Source organism: Doryrhamphus excisus, chromosome 5 (genome assembly GCF_030265055.1).
Source record: "Doryrhamphus excisus isolate RoL2022-K1 chromosome 5, RoL_Dexc_1.0, whole genome shotgun sequence".
Classification (NCBI taxonomy): domain Eukaryota; kingdom Metazoa; phylum Chordata; class Actinopteri; order Syngnathiformes; family Syngnathidae; genus Doryrhamphus; species Doryrhamphus excisus.
Genome location: NC_080470.1, coordinates 12,829,987 through 12,849,732, shown reverse-complemented (window position 1 = coordinate 12,849,732; position 19,746 = coordinate 12,829,987). Strand labels below are relative to the sequence as shown.

General features: G+C 43.2%; 2 protein-coding genes across 4 annotated transcripts; one reads left to right on the top strand and one right to left on the bottom strand.

Annotated features, from left to right (window-relative positions):
* The first annotated feature begins 82 nt into the window (after window positions 1-82).
* paics (phosphoribosylaminoimidazole carboxylase, phosphoribosylaminoimidazole succinocarboxamide synthetase) lies at window positions 83-9,118 on the top strand. Its single transcript, XM_058072989.1, has 15 exons — window positions 83-440; window positions 511-936; window positions 1,640-1,699; window positions 2,158-2,727; window positions 3,265-3,333; window positions 3,577-3,701; window positions 5,502-5,729; window positions 5,819-6,014; window positions 6,551-6,729; window positions 7,117-7,296; window positions 7,386-7,499; window positions 7,592-7,675; window positions 8,218-8,398; window positions 8,465-8,623; window positions 8,706-9,118. Exons 1-15 carry the CDS (start codon window positions 98-100, stop codon window positions 8,870-8,872), a joined length of 3,081 nt encoding a protein of 1,026 aa, XP_057928972.1. The 5' UTR covers window positions 83-97; the 3' UTR covers window positions 8,873-9,118.
* A 935-nt stretch (window positions 9,119-10,053) lies between these two features.
* On the bottom strand, window positions 10,054-16,858 carry LOC131129579 (GTP-binding protein REM 2-like). 3 transcript variants are annotated; one of them, XM_058073278.1, is made up of 6 exons: window positions 16,583-16,858; window positions 16,427-16,487; window positions 13,364-13,673; window positions 13,210-13,283; window positions 10,974-11,151; window positions 10,054-10,493 (listed from the first exon to the last, which is right to left on the bottom strand). In XM_058073278.1, the coding sequence occupies exons 2-6, from the start codon at window positions 16,478-16,480 to the stop codon at window positions 10,201-10,203; spliced, it is 909 nt and encodes a 302-aa protein (XP_057929261.1). In that variant the 5' UTR covers window positions 16,481-16,487; window positions 16,583-16,858; the 3' UTR covers window positions 10,054-10,200. The 3 variants fall into 3 exon arrangements, with proteins under 3 accessions (XP_057929261.1, XP_057929260.1, XP_057929262.1); XM_058073277.1 differs by having other exon boundaries at window positions 16,574-16,857; XM_058073279.1 differs by having other exon boundaries at window positions 16,616-16,629.
* Between the last annotated feature and the right edge of the window lie 2,888 nt (window positions 16,859-19,746).

The following is a 19,746-nucleotide window of genomic DNA, read 5'->3' as shown; positions in this document are numbered from 1 at the left end:
CTTAACCGCCTGGTTGCCTAGGGAACCGAGCAGCAGAGACAGACTAGTTCAGGAGGGTGGAGGAGGGGATGAAAGCGTTTCCAGGTCAGCTCGAAACATGGAGAAAGGAGCACGGCGGCAAAAAGGACAGGAGGAGGAAGGAGGCGGCTCAATGGAGAGGCCGTGGGGGGAGGCTGAGGTGTTGGCTCTGGTTTCGGTGTGGGACGAGGTGGTGGCTCAGCACGGGGCTCAGAGCACAGTCACATTCCAGCTCATCTCAGAACGTCTGAGGCGGCTCAGTGTGGTGCGTAGCTGGAGGGACTGCAAGGCTCAGTGCAGAAGCATGAGACTGGCCAGTAGGAGGCCCCAAGCGGGCATCCTGGCAGGCACCGGGGTGGATGGTGGGCTGGAGGAGGGGGCAGCTCATCAAAGAGAAATCTCCTCGGCTCAAATGCAGGAAGGTAAAAGTTCTGCTGTGATGATGATGATTTATCATTAAGCTACAATCTCAACCAACATGTCCGCAAACAGGAGTAAAGACACCAGCCAGCGGAGCAGAGGAAAATGGCCGCCACTGGACAGACGACGAGGTGCGTGCCCTGTTGTGGGTCTGGGCAGACCCCCACGTCCGAGAGCGCCTCAAGAGCACGCTCCGAAACAAATATATCTTCAAAGAGATGTCTCGCAAGATGCAGCGGACGTACGGTGTGGTACGCAACTGGGAGCAGTGTCGGACCAAGTACAAGAACCTCAAGTACGACTACAAGATGGCTAAGACCGCACATGAGGCCAGGGGCAGCTGTAGCCTGGGGAAGTGCATGAGGTTTTATGACGAGGTGGAGGCCATTCTGATGGACCGTTGCCCGGAGGACACGTCTCTGGAGATGAAGGGGAGGTTGTATGATGGCAAGAAGACAGAAAAGTCAGAAAATGAGGTTGCCATAGAGATTGACGATGGTATGTGTGCTGCCTCTTTCACACTGCAAAATAGCAGCGTCACAGCTGTAATAGATGAGGGATGGGGTCACTCCGATGCAGTATCAGTATGGGGTTCAGATACCAGACTAATCAGAAATGTACCATATAATATAACCTGCAGAGATTTCCCATCCATGAGCCTTGTGCTGTGCATTAGTGCTGTTAGCATAAAAGAGTATCAGCAACTGCCACAAGTGCACTGCAGTTGTCCTCCTCCTCACTCATGCTACGCACACACAAGTGCTCTCTGCCTGACACATTAACAGACACAAAACAGTCAGACAGCTACACAACACAAAACACAAGCGACTAAAGTTATGAGCGATGATAGAGTTCTGTTTTGTCAGACTGTTTGTGAAGCACACATCAGTCTGGGTCTGTGTGTATCGTTGCATGTGTGGAGACCGCTACTTTCTCTGATATTTTTTAGTTATCCCTGACTTTGCTTTTAATACAGAACCCAGGATATTGCCGCAGATAGTATCCTAAAATACTTGTTTGACAGTGACAATTACTTTCAACAGCAACGTGGAAGTAGATGTCCCAGAGTTACCAGATAACACACATGTGGCATCCCTCCTCTGTTATGTCGTGGTATGAACATCCGTTGTTCCGAAAGGATTGTGTTTGACATAAAGGCTCCACTGTGTTTATCTATATTATTTGTTGTCTGTTCTCTCAGATGACAGTAGCAACGATAATGATGGAGATGGTGACAAGGATCCAAAATGGAAAGGACAAGGTAAAAAAACAAACACACCATCAAAGCTTGCAACTGATGTCACCCTACTCACCTTCTTGTTATAGAAACGCTGTAATTCTAGCTGAGGTGTTTATTTACCTAGGCCGCAGTGAAAGTTCACACCAGCGGCTGAGTAGCACAACGTGCATTATAAAGCTACTTGTAACATTTGAAATGGTCATTTCATGACCTGTTACTGGGAAAAGAATAATGGCGTTATTCCCAACACTGCTCGCGACACTTCAAATCCAGCGACTGCAATCTTGCACAGTTAATAAAAATGTAATCAGGAGGTTGCCTACAGCCACATTTGTTAATGCCGATGTTTTTTGTCACCACTAGAGGTGGCAATTGGTTAGGTGCTTTTGTAGACCGCACGCTCAATGGTTAACTGAATACAGGCACTCATTGGAGCGTTTACTGTACTTTCAATTATTCTATCTGGTGTCCATCTTAAGATCAACATCCATCCCGCGGTGACCAGTTCCACGGGGTCACCATGTCCGACACAGGTCGGAACTGGAGCGACCAGGAGGTGCGAGCGTTGATCAGAGTCTGGTCTGATGACCGGGTGCAACTCCAACTGGAGAGCTCAACCAGAAAGAGGGACATCTTTGTGCAGATCTCCAACAAGCTGATGCAGCAGGGCATAGAGCGCGACTGGAAGCAGTGCCACACTAAGTACAAGAACCTCAAGTACCTGTACCGCTCCCTACACAAGGGCAAGGTCGATGAGGGCGATCCGAGGCGCCTCATGAAGTTCTATGATGAGGTGGACGCCATTATGAATCGTAGGGCTAGGCGCTCACCTACAGACCCAGACCGCCACATGGACTTAGGTCCACTTTCTATGCTGGAAAATCATCCTGAGGACATTTATTCATCCAAGGCCGATATTACGGCCGCCCTGGAGGGAACATGCAGCTCTGATTCGGCTTCACCAATAAGCCTCACGGCAATGCAAAAAGAAGAACAAGGGGTGAAAGGAGAAAGTAGTCCCCACTTGGACCAAGAGCACCAACCAACAGGTGAGTGAAATATAACACAACTTATGAGTATACATTGAAAAACCCATTTCACAATGTAACCCCTTTCACACAGATTCTGAAAAATAGCCCTGTCAGAGACAGTACTCGAAAAGTACATTTAGCATTTTACCTGTAGCTTTATAGCGATTTATATTGCCATGTACACTTTTACACAGCAACATGGCATCCTACAGTCAAAAAGAAAAGAAAATTTATAAGCATGACAACGTCTGGTCTGACATTTCCTGTATCCCTGTTCTGTATAATGGGCACAGACAAAAACAAAATACTTTTTTTTTTAATCATTACTTTACTTCATCTACATTTATTTGTATTTTGCATTGTACCACTGTACAACATAACCAGGACTCGTCAGCACTACAACTGATTAAATTTAACCTGTGGAAATGTTTTGGTCAATACTTTGACAGTTTAACCCAATTAATACAAAAATTAGGATAGATGACATTATAATAATGCAGTAATATGAGTCATGTGTTTTTGTGATTAAAAAATATATTTTCCATACATTTCAAGGCTCCTCTGAAGCGCACAGGGACACCTTGTCCACCAAGAGAGGGAGGAAGAGAAAGGCTGAGGATGAAGGTTAGACATGTGCTCGATTTCGCAACATCTTTGTACATCACATGACATCCACAAGCCTTTGTAACGTCAAACCAAGCGACTCCCGAGTCCCATGATTTGACATGGCGCCTCTTAATGAAATTAGGGATAGTGGGACATTTGTCAACGTGGACAGAAGACAACTCATGATGTGACCGCCGAAAGAAACCTCCAACTGAATTTGGCATTCATGAAAATAAAAAATTGTCCTTTTTCTTTCTCCAGACGACACTTTCCTGACAACAATGAAACAAACAGACTGTGACAACATGACAGTTAAAGAAGAGCAGAATCACATCGCTATAATAGAAGTCCATTCAGTCTGCTCCATGGCCTCACAAGATACTCAGGTAATAATCATAATAGTAATGATGATAATAATAATGCAGTAGATGACCATTTATCTCTTTTTTGTTTTTTTTTTAAATATGAATTTGAGTTTTTTTTACTGCATGTAAAATTATAAAATGGTGTTCTGAGTCAACGGAACAAATTAATTGGATTTACATTTCTTACGGAAATAATTGATTCGGTTTGAGTCTGACTTCTGGAACAGATCACGCTAACCAATTTATGACTATATTAGCCCTTTGGTGAGGTAAAATGTGACAAGATAGCAGAGTGTTGCATTCACATTATATACAAAATAAGAGTGAATAGAGAGGTGTGGCCCTTGGAACAATTTAATTTTATAGTTTTAGGGCATTCAAATTCAAATGGTGACCCGTCAGAATTGCCCGAAATGGAAAAACACTTATGTTTAAACACTCTGTTATGTTTATAGTGGTGTCCAAACTTTTATGTTTACAAGGAAACTGTTCAGGCCAGGGGAGTCCAAACTTTTTCCAACACAGCTCTTCTTCACCTCCTGGGTTGGCGCTGACTAGTATGCAAACATCACTTCCCCCTACAGCCCAACCCCTGAATCACAGCTCAGAACGCTATGCAATACTCCCGTGATGACACCATTTTTAAAAATGTGTCAGAGCTGACAAAGTATAATATTAGTATTATTCATAGCCTTTATGCTTATTAGCTATTTTGTCCAGGTTTGCTTTTTTTAAGTTTTAAAAGTTGTTTAATCGTGCTTTTGGAATGTGCCGTAGGCCAATAAAAACCCCATATGTACCGCAGATGGCCACCACTGGCTTAAACATTAGTGAATTTTAACGTTTTTCAACATGGCGAATATTGACGTTATTTATAGTGAATAGGAAGAATAATAGTGAAGGGAGAAGTAAAGCCTTGAGCTTTATTTCCATGCTCGTGAACGATCAGCGTCGGTCCGTGAACATATCACAAAGACTTATATCGACACAAACTTCCCGCACCTTAATGCCAGGAACACTTTGCAATAATAAGAAAAAAAGAGTTGTGACGCGTTTAGGTTTACTTTCATTCAACAAATAACTCACCGTGGCATGTTGTCAGGTTAGTTACTTCCAAGCTCAAAAAGTTAAGCAACTTACCCACGCACCAAAAAGGTTCAAGCAAAGATGCTGGCTTTGCATACCTGTGCTGCAGCGCCACAAGTCCCAGAGTCAAGACCTGAGCCACTTCCAGTTGTGTGGGCCACTCTCCGGCCGCAACGCAGCCGAACACCCCGCACTCCTCTCCGATGCCGGACTCCTCGAACTCCATCCTGGCCTCGCCTCTGTCACTTCGCCAAGCAGCTAGCTAGCTAACTAACTTGCTAGCTGACCAGCTTTTGGAGTGGGGGCGTCTGGTGCTGTAGCTTGTCTTGTCAAAGCTCGTGCTCTGAGCACGTGTCACAACAGGAACATTTGTTTCCTACACAAAGTTGTAGATTAAAAAACACATAAACAAGACGAAAAGTCAGTCAAACGTGACAACACATCAGCTTTTGTATTCCAAAGTATGGCTTTTAAAACCGCCATTACTTTTTGGTGGTTTTGTTTTTTTTTTGATCGCACAGATTTCACACTAAGCATCTTTGGAAGTGCAGGCGACTTTGAGAGATAGTTGATTTTAAAAAAATCACCTCTGTGGCGTGAATCGATAGCAGGGAGCTTTGTTTCACATCAGTCTTCTACTCAAACTGCGAAAGATGGTGACACTTGAAAAAAAACCCAGATAGTTCGTCATTTTTTGTAAGAAATATATAGTGAGGGCGTCTTCCTCCTTCACAGGCGCGACCAATGCGCTCGTCTGATTGGTCGTCTGAGTCAGTTGAAGGCTGTGATTGGCTGCTTCAGCACGTAAGAAACGCGCTACTTCCGGCTTCTCCTCTCTGCACGCCTCCTGCCCGCAGCCTGTCTTTTACAACTTCACAAAGTTGTGCGACTCTTCAGTACTTTGTGCTATTGTGTCCTTTTAGTTCCACGGCTTGCCGAAGAGAACCATGGCTCTCACGCAAGGTACAGTAGCGCAATGAATGCCTGTTTTATATTTCACATGTCAAAAATAACGCGACTCTCAATGCAATGTCACGCTCATTTGTGTAGAGTTGAGCATCGGCCAGAAGCTGAACGAGGGAAAGACCAAGCAGATCTTTGAGCTCCTGGATCAGCCCGGACGGGTCCTGGTGCAGTCCAAGGACCAGATCACGGCCGGGAATGCCGCTAGAAAAGACCAGATGGAGGGCAAAGCGGCCATCGCTAACAAAACGACGAGCTGCGTGTTTAAGTTGCTGCAGGAATCTGGTAAACACACATTTACTGTCGTTATTAATAATGATAAGCATAATAGTGCAGGTGCATTTACTGCTATCAGAAATAGTTGGAAGTAAGAGTTTCTTACCAATTGAAACAGTCACAACACTCTTGTATAGTTTGACACTTGACCCTTGCTGGTCACACATCACTAGAGTAACATGTCAAATGATTTATTTTCTTGATTTGTGTAGAGTGTAGTGATTTTCTAGACTACTGTATGAGAGTTAAAATAATTAACTTTTCAAATATATTCAAATTTCTATGCTTGTTCTTTTTTAGATATACCCCACACAAATGCTGTCATGTGCTGGATTTCCTTGCGTGCCTCCACTTTATGGTTACATTAAATTAATTGGCTAACTGTAACGCATCTGCTGCTCATGAGTGGGCCATGAGACACACAAAGTTGTGTCAATGACCACCTTGTGACTCCTAACTTGTCTAATTAGGCAGAACGTGACCGACCTCACTTCCCTTTCATTTTGAGACGGATTCTTTTTTTTTTTCTCCTCCAACCCCTAAAGGCATCAAGACAGCCTTTGTGAAGCAGCACTCGGACACGGCGTTCATTGCAGCCCACTGTGAGATGATCCCCATCGAGTGGGTGTGTCGGAGGGTAGCCACCGGGTCTTTCCTGAAGAGGAACCCGGGTGTTAAGGAGGGTTACCGCTTCTCGCCCCTCAAGATGGAGATGTTCTTCAAAGTGAGTGTACTGCCACGTCATGTTTACATGATGATACAATGGCACAGTGCTTAGCACTCACCCTCACCTCCGCTACAGGATTTAATCATGAGTGCATTTCACACAGAACTGTGCACTGTCACACTGCCACACAAGGTCCCACTGTCAGACATCAGCATGACATGAGTGCCATTGTCTGGTATCAACTTCTTGTCAGATTATGATAATTTTTTTCACAGTTTGAAGCAGATCGAATGGATTGAATCAGTGTAAAACACAGATTGTCTTATGAATCATATCATAGCAGACGCCGATTGGTTTGGGAAATAAATAACTCGATGCCACAAAGCAGTGATGTGCTCCCCTACCATGCCCAGCCGATGGCAACCATCTGATTTTGTGCTCCAGGACGACGCCAACAACGACCCCCAGTGGTCAGAGGAGCAACTTCTGGAGGCCAAATTCTGCCTGGCCGGCCTCACCATCGGCCAGTGTGAGGTGGACGTGATGAACCGCAGCACGGTGGCCATCTTTGAGATCCTGGAGAAGGCGTGGGCCACTCAGAACTGCACGCTGGTGGACATGAAGGTGTGTGTTTGTGTGTGCGACGCTGCCCCCTGCTGGTGGAGCCTGACGTTGGCTGCTGAGATTGAACCGTTCTTTTTGTTCCGTCCCAGATTGAGTTTGGTGTGAACGTGAAGACTCAGGAGATCGTTCTGGCTGATGTGATCGACAATGATTCATGGAGGCTGTGGCCCGCTGGAGACAGAAGCCAACAAAAAGATAAACAGGTCAGTGTTGCTGCTTTTTCTTTTGAACAAAGAAATCAATAGCTGTGATTGTTTTTAAAAAGGTCAATAGCAGGACTTTGTTCTTTCTCCAGGTGTACAGAGACCTCAAAGAGGTCACCCCCGAAGCAATGCAGATGGTCAAGAGGAACTTTGAGTGGGTTTCCGAAAGGGTCAAGGTGCACTTCTTTATCCCTTTATGCTCATACTGCTTATCAGGAGACTATTTTTGGTGTTTGGTGTTTGTAGTCATTTTAATCTACTCTTTTGCTGGAATGTACTCATGATTTCATATTAAGCATCTAAAGGGCTTTAGGTCACAATATTGATTTTTGATTTGGTCACCGCCTCTTAGCCAAATGAAATGGATATGTAAGCAAATGGTAGTTATATTTTGCCTAAATGAAGTACTTCCAAGCATAAAAATGGCTAAATGAACAAAAATACAAACACGATGATGTAGCATTCTCCACTGGTCGCTAGGTGTCAGTGATGTTACTGTGATTTGCACCAGACTTGATCACCAGAACAGACTTTTATTCCAGGTTTGAATTATCAACAGGCACAATAATCCTGGAAAAAAAACAAGGGCTAATGTTGCAGCCATAGCTGAAATCTCATTGCCGATGTCACTTCCTGTCTGCCACTCACTCTCCTCTCAAAGGGAAATGTTTTTAATACTACCCACTGACTAATGTGGCTAATATCGTTTCCCCTCCAGCTGCTGCTGGAGTCCCAGGCCGGGGGTAGAGTGGTGGTCCTGATGGGCTCCACCTCAGACATGGCCCACTGCGAGAAGATCAAGAAGGCGTGTTTCTCCTACGGCATTCCCTGTGTGCTTAGAGTCACCTCGGCTCACAAAGGCCCAGATGAGACTCTGCGCATTAAAGCGGAATATGAAGGTGAGTGGACATCTTCACAGTAAGTGGCTCCTGTGACGTCATAGCATACCTGTGTCCATCCCTCAGGAGATGGCATTCCTACTGTGTTTGTGGCGGTGGCCGGTAGAAGCAACGGCCTCGGGCCTGTGATGTCTGGAAACACGGCTTATCCTGTCATTAACTGCCCACCTCTAACACCCGACTGGGGAGCCCAGGATGTTTGGTCCTCCCTCCGCATGCCGAGCGGTAAGTGCCTTTTGGTTTCTCATATACTGGACAGAAGAGCTCGATTGGCATAAGCAAGCCTCTTGTTGCCGTTTTGCCACAGGTCTGGGCTGTTCCACCATCCTCTCTCCTGAGGCGGCAGCTCGGTTTGCGGCTCAGGTCTTCGGACTGACTGACCACTTGGTGTGGTGCAAGCTGAGGGCCTCCATGCTCAACACCTGGGTGGCCCTCAAGATTGCAGATAAGAAGCTGCAGGCCTGCAGCCTCTGAGCTGACCACATCCTCACTGGCCTGCTTGTACTCGACATAACCCTGTTTTTTTTTTTTTAGGAGTCTGATTAACATCAGTCTGTACTTGCTTCACAAACTCTCCTAATCATTCCATTGAAATCAATTTGATAAACTTTGTAACAAATGTGGTCTGCCTTATTTTTCATACATTCATCACTCAAAAATATCACAGCCTTGTCTGTGCACTGATTATGAATTTATTAACTCAATAAAGTATAAAATCTGTGTGTCTTTTTTATGGTGGACTCATGAACACTGAAAGTGAGGCCTGCAGTTCTTTGGATGTTGTTGTGGGGTCTTTTGTGACCTCTTGGATGAGTTGTTGCTGCACTCTTGTGGTAATCTTGGTTGTCCTGTTGTTCACCACTGTTCCACGTCTTTGCCATATTTGAATAATGGCTCTCACTGTGGTTTGCTTGAGTCCAAAAAGCTAGAAATGGCTTTATAACCTTTTCAAGACTCTCAATTAATCTCAGTTATGTTTTAACTCAGCGGCCATGTTTGTTTTGATTTTTTTTTTCTCCATCATAACAATTTTCATTTAAATGCTGCATTTTGTGTTCACTTGCATTTTCATTGGCTAATATTAACCTTTGCTTGATGATCTGAAACATTTAAGTGTGACAAACATGCAAAAAATAAGAAATGAGGGAAGGGGCAAACACTTTTTCACAGCCCTGTATATTTGCATCCTAATATAGAATGGTATCACCCTCCTCCTCCTCTGTGCTGATGGTTTAAATGTCCTGTTATGTTCCAAATCCTGGTGGGCGCAAAATAGTGGGAAGATAGCGGATGAGTGCCAAAAAACTGCAAATTCATTTGTGTGTGTGTGCATAAACCTTCCTCACCAGCAGTGGTTCCTTCCAGCAGAGGAGGTAAAACATGTAACCTCACTACAACAACAACAACCATGACTCTTATGATCTGGGCTCTCCTTGACGACCGTAACATGGCAACAACAGCTCACCGTGCAATAATCTATCTATGAGTCGTCTTCTGCTTGCTTTCTGATGCTGAGGTTCCCTGCTCTCCATTGCCACCAGCATGACTCACCAGCAAGGTCAGGTCTTCCTCTCTCTAATGATTCAACAGCATTACTACTATACATCCACTAGCTGTAAGTGAGATGATGAACAAGGTGACGAATAAAGGGGGGTGGGGGGCATTTTATTGACTGCAAGTATCACTACTGTTTATTTACACATCCTTGTACAAAATAGGAATTACAAGCTTGTCATCACACTCACTCCTAATCTAACATCCAGCTAGCTGAGTTAGCCTGTTAATCACTACCATCATCCCAGTCACAGCGCCCCCAGGTCGTGGCAGGAGCGGGACTTCTGCCTCAGGAACTTGCCCACATCCCGCTCACGCTGGTACCGGGGAACGAGGCTAGACAGGAAACGCTTGGCCCGTGAAGTGATGCTTTCTCGTTGGCCACCTCCGCTCATATCTTCCGGGCTGGTCCCCGGGGCCCATGGGGGCTGGCCCCGCGCTAACCGTACAGCACACTCCAGGAGCTCCTGGGTGCGGTGGTCCAGAGAGGCTGAAATCTCTAAGTACAGACAGTTGAAGAGAGTAGCGCTCGACATGGCCTCTGAGGGAAGACAGAGAAAAAGTAAAGTAAGATTTGTAACAGCCATATTGCTGCAAGAGTAAATTCCTAGCGTGAGAGAGAAAAATCATTTTTTAAAGAAAAAAAGTTATGGGAATATATATTACATTATATTATAATGATACATTATATTACAATAGTAAAGTCAGAAAAATCACCTCATGAATTTATTTTTGTACCATTCCATCTTTTTTTTCTTCATAGTTTTACTTTCCACCCCAACATCAATTTTTCCTCATTCGCTTAGTATCTTTTCCATAATAACAAAGCGTCACGCCATGGTAATGACAGAGAAAATAATGACATTCACAATGCCAAAAAATACCTGAATGTCTTTAAAAAGCCTTGTAATGAACCAACATGAACTGTTTACATGTATGTTCTGATAAAACTGCCTCTATATTCGTCACTGCCTTTTAAATCCCTTTACTGACATCCATGTTTTTAAATGTCTATCTTTACCCTGGGAGGTCACCTCACGGGAGCGGACCAGGTCGCTCTTGTTGCCCACCAGGATGATGGGGGTTTGTGGCTGGGTCTCTCGCAAGAGGAGGCGAAGCTGAGCTGTGCGGTGGAAACTACGTCGATCAGTCACAGAGAACACCAGAACGCACACCTCGCACTGCAGTGCAGACAGGTCCTGGCAACACATACATTCTAGATGCTTAAAAATGTATTACAGAACAAACCTAAACGTGACTATTTGATCTAATACTGTATTCCACCCTGGGGCTGCACGATGATCGAGTGGTTAGCGCGCAGGCCACACAGCTAGGAGGCCCGGGTTCAATTCCACCCTCTGGCACCTTTGTGTGGAGTTTGCATGTTCTCCCTGTGCATGCGTGGGTTTTCTCCGGGTACCCGGTTTCCTCCCACATTCCAAAAACATGCTAGGTTAATTGGCCACTCCAAATTGTCCATAGGTATGAATGTGAGTGTGAATGGTTGTTTGTCTATATGTGCCCTGTGATTGGCTGGCGACCAGTCCAGGGTGTACCCCGCCTCTCGCCCGAAGACAGCTGGGATAGGCTCCAACACGCCCGCGACCCTCGTGGGGATAAGCGGTAGAAAATGAATGAATAACTGTATTCCAACCTCTGCCTTGTAGTTGTAGCTTCACCTAGTGGACCTGTGTGATCACTGCAACACTTGCCCCAATGCAACAAGTGGTCATTTACTTTTTTACTCGAATTTCCACCAAAATAATTTTTGGTAGTTCATCGGTTTTATGTGTCAACCAACCTTCAAAAAAATATAGCCTCTGTGGCGGAAGTAATGCACACAAGAAGTTCCCTTGTACCACATCTACTTGAATTCTCAGTGACACACACTCAGTGTTTCCATGCCAAAGAGATTTGGAACAAACATTAATTGTAGTTATTGTAATAATTACATTCAAATTAAAACAACCGGTTACTCATAAAGACTACATTGCTATCAACACATTTTCATAAATGAATGCCAATGAACACCACCATAAAAACAACAGCGATCGTGTCTGTTTGTGTTGCCACACTCCCACAGGAATTGGACACGTCAATGCAGTCATTTTGCACATCTGTGGGTAGCACACACACACCTCTGAATGGCGCCTGAGGGGAAAGAGGAGACAGTGCAAAACAAAGCAGTAATGAGCACATTCATTCTCTCCTGGTCGTCATGACGTCTTTGGGAGCTAGACGATTGTTTTTGTTTTTTTCCAATCACAATGGAATCAGAATGAAGGACACACAATAACGTGTTCACATGCTAATATGCTACTTGTATCTTCTATCTATATTAAAGTAGTTCAAGGTTCAAAGGTTGTCCACACACATTTGGTGGAAATGGATGGAGAAGATGGTTGATGACACAGCGCCTCTGCTGGTCGCAGCCATGTAGTGCACTCCATATTAATGCTTAGATTCAGTTACCCGCTAAGCCTCCTATGTTTGCAAAAGCAGTCTAATTAGCGCCAGGTTAAAAGATATGGGCCTCCTGATGTACACTTCTATGCATTTTTTGTTTTAAATGCCACAAGATGGAAGTAGCTGCATTTGAAGAATTATGAGCATCCAGCAACTTTATCTACCTCTGCATGCGCTTTAAAATGTTGGTATGTCTCCTGAGCTGTTGGTGTGAAACTCAAATGTGTCTCACACTGTCCCTTTGTTTACAATGAACTCATCAGAAGTCTTGATGTTGGCCAAACAGCCTGCTCTTTATCACTATTACAACATCGGTTCTGCTGTGTTGTGCAATATACCTGATAATGAAGGGACATGTGGTCAAAGAAAGAATTTTTTACCACAGGTTTTTCACACTGTCAGAGATCTCCAAACAGTGAAACACAAATAATCGAAACCGCTGTGTAATAAAACTAAAATAAAGAAAAAGTAAAAAGGTGAAAGGTGTTTGCATACTGCCTTGTATGGGTATTGTTATACGTATGTACTATTTAAGTAATTATATGCTCAACGTGACATGTGCTGAACCCCTCTTTTATATTGCAGTAAAAGCCATTTCCTGTTCTAAGGTTATCATCACACAATTGCTTTTTGCTACTAATGGTATCCTTCTGTAATGACTTCACCAATAAAAAGACCCCAAAAAGCTAATTTTTACAGAAAATTGTTGAACTCCAACTTTTTGCCTCTTTGGAGGCATTTGGAAGTTCTACTGTATGTTTGTGGTTGTGTGGACGGAAGCGATGTCTCACATGTCTCCAGCTGTCGTAGATAATGATGGCGCTCTCCTCGTCGTCCACAATGACAGCGTGCATGTGACCTTCCCCTGAGGACAGGGGCAGCAGCAATTAGCCTTTCTAGCCCACAAAAAATGACAATGCTAATAACACTCAAACATCTTTGTACCGTCAGAATCCACTGACGCCATCCTGTCCACATCCCCTGCCAGGGCGAAGGCCAGAGATGACTTCCCCACGCCGTTCTGCCCCAGGAGGGCGATCCTCAAAGGGCCATCGGGCCTGTCCTCCAGTGTCACCGTCGGCGTGTCAACCAAGGCGGGGTTGAAGCGGATTGGGGAAGCTGACGGTCCAGCGGCATCCAAGGACCAATCGCAGTCATCGTGGACAGCCTCTTCCCGCCTGAGCTGGTGCTTGATTGGCAACGGGGTGCTTCCCCTGCGAATGGCTGGCGTGCTGGACAGGGTCATGGTGTCACACTGGAGGAGACGAGAACATTGACGTACATGAGGACAAGGTGAGACGGACCAAGGCTAAACTCAACGGTAGGGGACTTAGAATTATTCATATTTAAGAAAGTTAAAAGTGACATTTTCAGTAGTAGTGTGCACAATTATTAGAAAGTTCAATGAAAAAGCAATATTCCCCATCTCTTCTTCATTTGACCTGTTCAATGTTGCCATATTGTAGCATTTGGCAACTCTTTAGAGAGGTCCCACGATGGCGTATTTAAAGTATCTGCCTGTAGTGCTTTAATAAGCCCTACTGGGGGCTTGCCATGTTGTGTGTCTGTTGCTTTGATGCAAGTGAGTTGTGTTTGTCCATGCCTGTCTCCAGTGATTGGCTCCAAGAAGCACAATAATACTCCTTTGACATATGTGGTCATCCCTCGCTACATCGTGGTTCCAACATTATGCGCTAATATTAATTCATTAAAGATCGCTGTTTTGTGGTTGAATATGGTCTATTATTAGTAGAAAATACATATCCAAGTAAACTGGATGTATTCATGGCTTAAATTAAACATTTTCAACCATAAAAATGGCTAAATGAACAAAAATACAAATATGGGCATTCAAAAGACGTGATATGAAGTGTAACATGTGTAACAACATCTGTTTGTCTGTTTCTGCCCTGCGATTGGCGGGTGACCAGTACTGGGTGTACACTACCTCTCGCTCAAAGTCATCTGGGCTCCCTGCAACCTGAGTGAGTACAAGTCGTAGAGAAAATAAATGAATTCATTTAGTAAGTGCTACTGGGGTCTTTCATAGTTTTGTGTGTATGTACTAGCTCTAATGCTAATGAGCTGTGCTTGTGTTTAGGACAGAGTGTATGTCTCCAAGCACTTTGTGCAATTAATGCACTTATTTACCTGTGACGTGCAGTGAAGTTCATGCCTGGTAAGGCACAGGCACTTTACGAGGTTTTGTTCATGTTCATTAAATGGTTAATCAAGAAAAAAATATTTTAAAAAATATGTAGCGACCCCAGGATGCAGAGATGAGGACCCGATTGTAGGTAAAATGTATTTAATGAGATGCTATGCAGCAGAACAACTCACTAGCATGTCCAACATAAAAACGACAATGACACAACAACTAAAGGAGCGCGCACCTGAACTAAATAGGCATCACAGAAAATGAGAAACATGTGTGGGAGATTATGCAAAGCAATGAAAAACAGAACAGCGCAACACAGGAAGTGAATACAAAATAAGGGCATGAGGCAGGAAAGAGACTAAAAGAGAAAAGAGAACTAAAAGAGCTGTCACAAGGGGGTAACGCCCACATCGTGACAACATGGCCCTGTGTGAAAAAAAGACCCTCCCCCCAATAATCCACACTTGCCTAAGTTAATGTCAGTGTTCATGACTGCACCATTAGAACGTCACGAAGATTAAGGCTCATTTCAATATTGACAGAAAGCATCTTGATAAGCACCAGGACCTTTGGGAAAGTACTCTTTACTACTTTTAGTACTTTTGGAAGGTGTGTGTCCCATTATATCTGGTGTAAAAGTAACGCTGCATTTCAGAAAAACAGCATCATACCAACAGTAAAATATGGTGGTGGTAGTGTGATGGTCTGGGTCTGTTTTGCTGCTTCAGGGCCTGAAAGACTTGCTGTGATAAATGGAACCATGAATTCTGCCATCTACAAAAAAAAAATAAAAAACACTGAAGGAGAATGTCCGACCATCTGTTGATTACCTCAAACTGAAACCAACTTGGGTTCTACAGCAGGACAATGATCCAAAACACACCAGCAAGTCCACCTCTGAATGGCTGAAGAAAAACTAAATGAAGACTTTGGAGTGGCCTAGTCAGTCCCAACCTGAATCCTATTGAGATGCTGTGGCTGTGGAAAACCCTCCAATGTGGCTGATTGACAACAATTCTGCAAAGATGTGTGTGCTTGGTTGTCGTTGATGCTGTTAAGGGCCCAACCAGTTTATTAGGTTTAGGGAGCAATCATTCAACCTCGCCTGCCTGCCCTGACCGCACATCCCTACCACACACATCACCAAGCCTACTTGACTGACTGGCATTTAAGATTTGTAGCAAAGCCTCTTTTCGATTTCAACTCATGCTGTGTTTGCTTATTTGCTGCAGAGAAAAAGATCAAACTTACAACTCCCACGTCTGTAGCTGACTCAGAGTTGATGGTTATTTTAAGATGTGTAGCAAAGCCTACTTCTTTATGTGTGTGTGTGGGGGGGGGGGGGGGGGGGGGGGGTCCCACAAAGTTCTGCGAAGTGGTGGGCGTATACATGGGGAGGGCTCATCTAGCAAGAGATGTGCTATCATGTTCATGAAGAAGGAGGTATTTCCTTCATGACATCTTGCTAAGCTGCAGCTTCAAAAGCCAGCATTTGAGTGTCTTTTCTCTCAAAAGTGGAGTGAAGAAGATGTTAGATTTTTCTCATATTTGGACACATATGACATGTAGAACACCTGATATCCTGAGACCACACTCTCCTTTATTTACCCAACTGCTTCAATCAAATACTGGTAAGCATTCACGTTTATATCACTTTTCAATCATTGCATCAGAAATCATTGCATCACCAGAGAGTAACTAACAATAATTTTATGGCTCTCCCAAGTCTTTATGGCAGCCTCTGGTGGACAAACGTCGGGCTATAACATCAATTTAATGAATTATCTAGGGATTTAAACCTTAACAATCATATAGTGTAATATTGATTGATTGACTAAATAGATCCATACCTTGACCGGGTCCTCATCACTTCTGATTCCGTCTTCGGGCACATCTGTCGGCATCTGCACACTGAGACACGACGCGGATGAGGAGGGTGAGGAGGAGGAAAGAGGACGACAAAACACACCACTACATCCTCCACCGAACCCACTCACGTTGATCACCTGAGCGCGTGCAAGGCAGCGATCCCTCCTCACCTGTCAGGCGGCTCTCTGCCTCTACCACGGGATAAGATTTCTCTATCACTCTCTCCCTAACTATCTCTCTCACTTCACCGTGCGTCTTAGCCCGCCTCTTTTTCCCCACTCTATCTGCAAAAAGTCTCAAATTCCCTGTTTTAAATGAGCATATATTGCTGACGAGTGCTCATGCGTTAGCAAATGACACAAAAGCAACACATAATTCTCAAATGTGTCAAAAAGGGATATTTAGTTGAGATTTTTCCATAAATTGGGAGCGACGCATGAGCTTCCGCTAGGGGGCAGGAAAGGACAAATCCTCTATGCACAGTGAAGGGGTGCAGTCCAACAATGTTTGGGCTTTGACTAGTAATCTCGGCTTTATGGGGATCTCACACACGAATAAGACCATCACCTTAAAAATGAAACAAACATAGCACAAGTAATCGTTTATAAAGTCAAATATTACCGTAGGCAGGGGAAGACAAATATTATGTGAGAGAATGGAGTTGTAGAATGATGTAAATAGAACAAAATAGGGATATTACGTAAATAAAGTTGCAATGTTATAGGAAACATATTACAGATTTTGTGATAATTGATTTACTATTATTATAATTAATTAATTATTATAACAGTTGTAATATTACAAAAACAAAAAGAATCACATGAAAAACCAATAATCAGAGAATTAAGTCTGAATATTGCTGGAAGAAAGTTGAAAAATAATATTTAAAAATATATATTTATGTGTAATTCACAGGAATCAAGTTATAGTACTATGAGAAAAATAGTTATTTGGAATATGGAAAAATATAATTTGGAATATTTAATAATTATTATTATTTGGAATATTATTTTAAAGAATTAAGTCAGAATATTGCTTGACAAAGTTGTACATATTATATTAAAGATGTATGTGTAATTTATGGGAATACTACAATATTATTAATATTATAATATTTATATCAATATTAATACTAGTAATATTATATACATATTATACTAATATTACAAGAAAATAGTCATAACATACCACACATTTTGTTATCACAAAGTTGTTATCACAAGTTGTGTTATGTTATATTTTATGAGAATAAAGTCAGAATATATCAAGAATACTGGAGTAATATTACATTTTAAAACTACACCAGCATGCATATGTTTGATTCCTAGCCAGTAGGAGCAGCCTGTGTAAAAAAGAAAAAACAAAACTAAAGAAAAAAAACTAAGCCTATAACATTCATATGATTGACTTGAGGCAATCCCTGGCAGGGAAAAGCCAAAAGTTGGGGGGTGCGGGGTACATTTAAAAATTGTCATTTATGGCATTGATTAAAAAAATAATTGGACTTGTGTCATTCACTGTGTGGCGAACCCCACACAGCTTAGACAGCTTGGAAAATACAATATTTTTTCTAAAAATCTATTAAAACCACCATTGGGTATGGTTTGACTGTCTCTTTGGGAGCTCAGGTGTGCTTTGTGGGGGATTGACTCATACCTAAATGGACCTCCTGTTATCTGGGTCTTCCAGATCTAACACTCACAACCCCTCTGTGTCCACATGTGACCTTTATGGCTGTCAGACCCGTTTCTCCTTTCTGTCCACCTCTTTTCTAATCCAGGGGGCATATTTGGGCATGTTCCCAGTCAGAATGCAAGTGTGGCCACGAGTGCTGCACCCCCTCCCACACACACAAAGACACAATAGACTCCGGCAGTGAGCTGCCAGGCCGCTATTATAACCCTAATCCTGCGTCTATTCTACCGGCCAGAGAGAGAGCGAGAGACCCACAGAGAGGGAGGCAGAGCTGAAGATGAGGTCATCCCATGCGGGGTCACTGGCTCCCCCCAATAGAGGGCCACAGATAAAGGCTGCAGGGCAGGATGGAGAGAATAGGCCTGGATGGCTGCACAAGACTGACAGATGCTCAGAGAGCTGAATGGAAAGCTACAAAATGACACCATAGACGGCCACAGCATGGGGGACAATGCATCAGGGCCATTGTGTGTTCTATAGTTAATACAGAGCAGTGGTGCGACAGTGGAACCTGTTTAAGTTGGCCCTGCTGAAGTCAATGTCGAAAACCGCGAACAGTCAGAGGCGCTTCGACATAAATGGGTTCCTCTCTATTTCCAAATCGCTACAATTGTCTTTTATTCGCAAAAGGGTTTTGAGCGTGGCGGCCCTATGACATTCTTTTCATTGGTCAATGGGACTGTTGGGATTGAGCTCTCGGAACTCTGCTTAGCAACAAGTAGCCATGCAAACATGTGCACAAGTTTTGAGGCACTGGCTTTGCTGTAATAGCAAACTGGAGGAAACAAACAATATCCAACCACAACACAACAATGAGATATGATATTTAGTTTAGTCTTAGGACTTTGAACCTTGCAAAAGTATTGATCTACTGTACTTTTCTTTTTACATTTGCCTTAATATGCCTTCATAATAGCACCTCATTTCTGTTGTGAAGGTTTCTGCTTGTCCAAACATTTTTTGTGCTGTTTTTTTTCAATACAGTCCCTCACTACATCGTGGTTCGAACATCGCTCCCTCGCTCAATCATGTTTTTAAAACATTTTTAAATTATCCATCCATCCGTTGTATGTAGTATTCTGGTCACTAGGCGTCAGTAATGTTATACTGATGACTTACATTACATTATCCTAACAGTACATTGAGCCAGCCATGGCATGTCCGACATGATAAAGTAAAAAAAAATCCTCCCATTTTGTGTGGAAGTGGTAAGTTTTGGCTTCTTACTTTGTCCTTCTTTCTCACTTTGTTTGAAACACTATACTGAGTTTAGAGTAAGTAGGCAGCCGTCTCTAATGACCATGTAATGTGGTGTAAACAAAGAATAATAGGAGTGTAAAGGTGACTCTAGTAGTGTCATTTTATGTCTACATGGATCTAATAATGGTAAAAACATATTTAGAAAGTCATAAACATTTTTCTATGGTTTAACTATGAAAATATTCTGTTTATTAATATTTAATCATCCTTCATTTCATTTATAGTGGTTGTGTCTGGAATCTATTCACCGCAATAAACGAGGGATGACTGTATGTGGGAAGGAGTCAGTGAGTTAATACAGTGTAGTGTTGATTTCATATATAAACAGAGTCAGAGTATGGTAAAG

Bases quoted from the DNA above. Each gene is read 5' to 3' on its own strand.
- paics (XM_058072989.1), top strand. From the start codon at position 98: ATGGAGAAAGGAGCACGGCGGCAAAAAGGACAGGAGGAGGAAGGAGGC. The intron at 3,702-5,501 runs GTAATAATCATA...CCTCCTTCACAG, and splicing joins TGGCCTCACAAGATACTCAG to GCGCGACCAATGCGCTCGTC. The intron at 5,730-5,818 runs GTACAGTAGCGC...ATTTGTGTAGAG, and splicing joins AACCATGGCTCTCACGCAAG to TTGAGCATCGGCCAGAAGCT.
- LOC131129579 (XM_058073278.1), bottom strand. From the start codon at position 16,480: ATGCCGACAGATGTGCCCGAAGACGGAATCAGAAGTGATGAGGACCCG. The intron at 13,674-16,426 runs GTATGGATCTAT...CGTCTCCTCCAG, and splicing joins GTGATGAGGACCCGGTCAAG to TGTGACACCATGACCCTGTC. The intron at 10,494-10,973 runs GTAAAGATAGAC...GTCTTCCCTCAG, and splicing joins CCGTGAGGTGACCTCCCAGG to AGGCCATGTCGAGCGCTACT.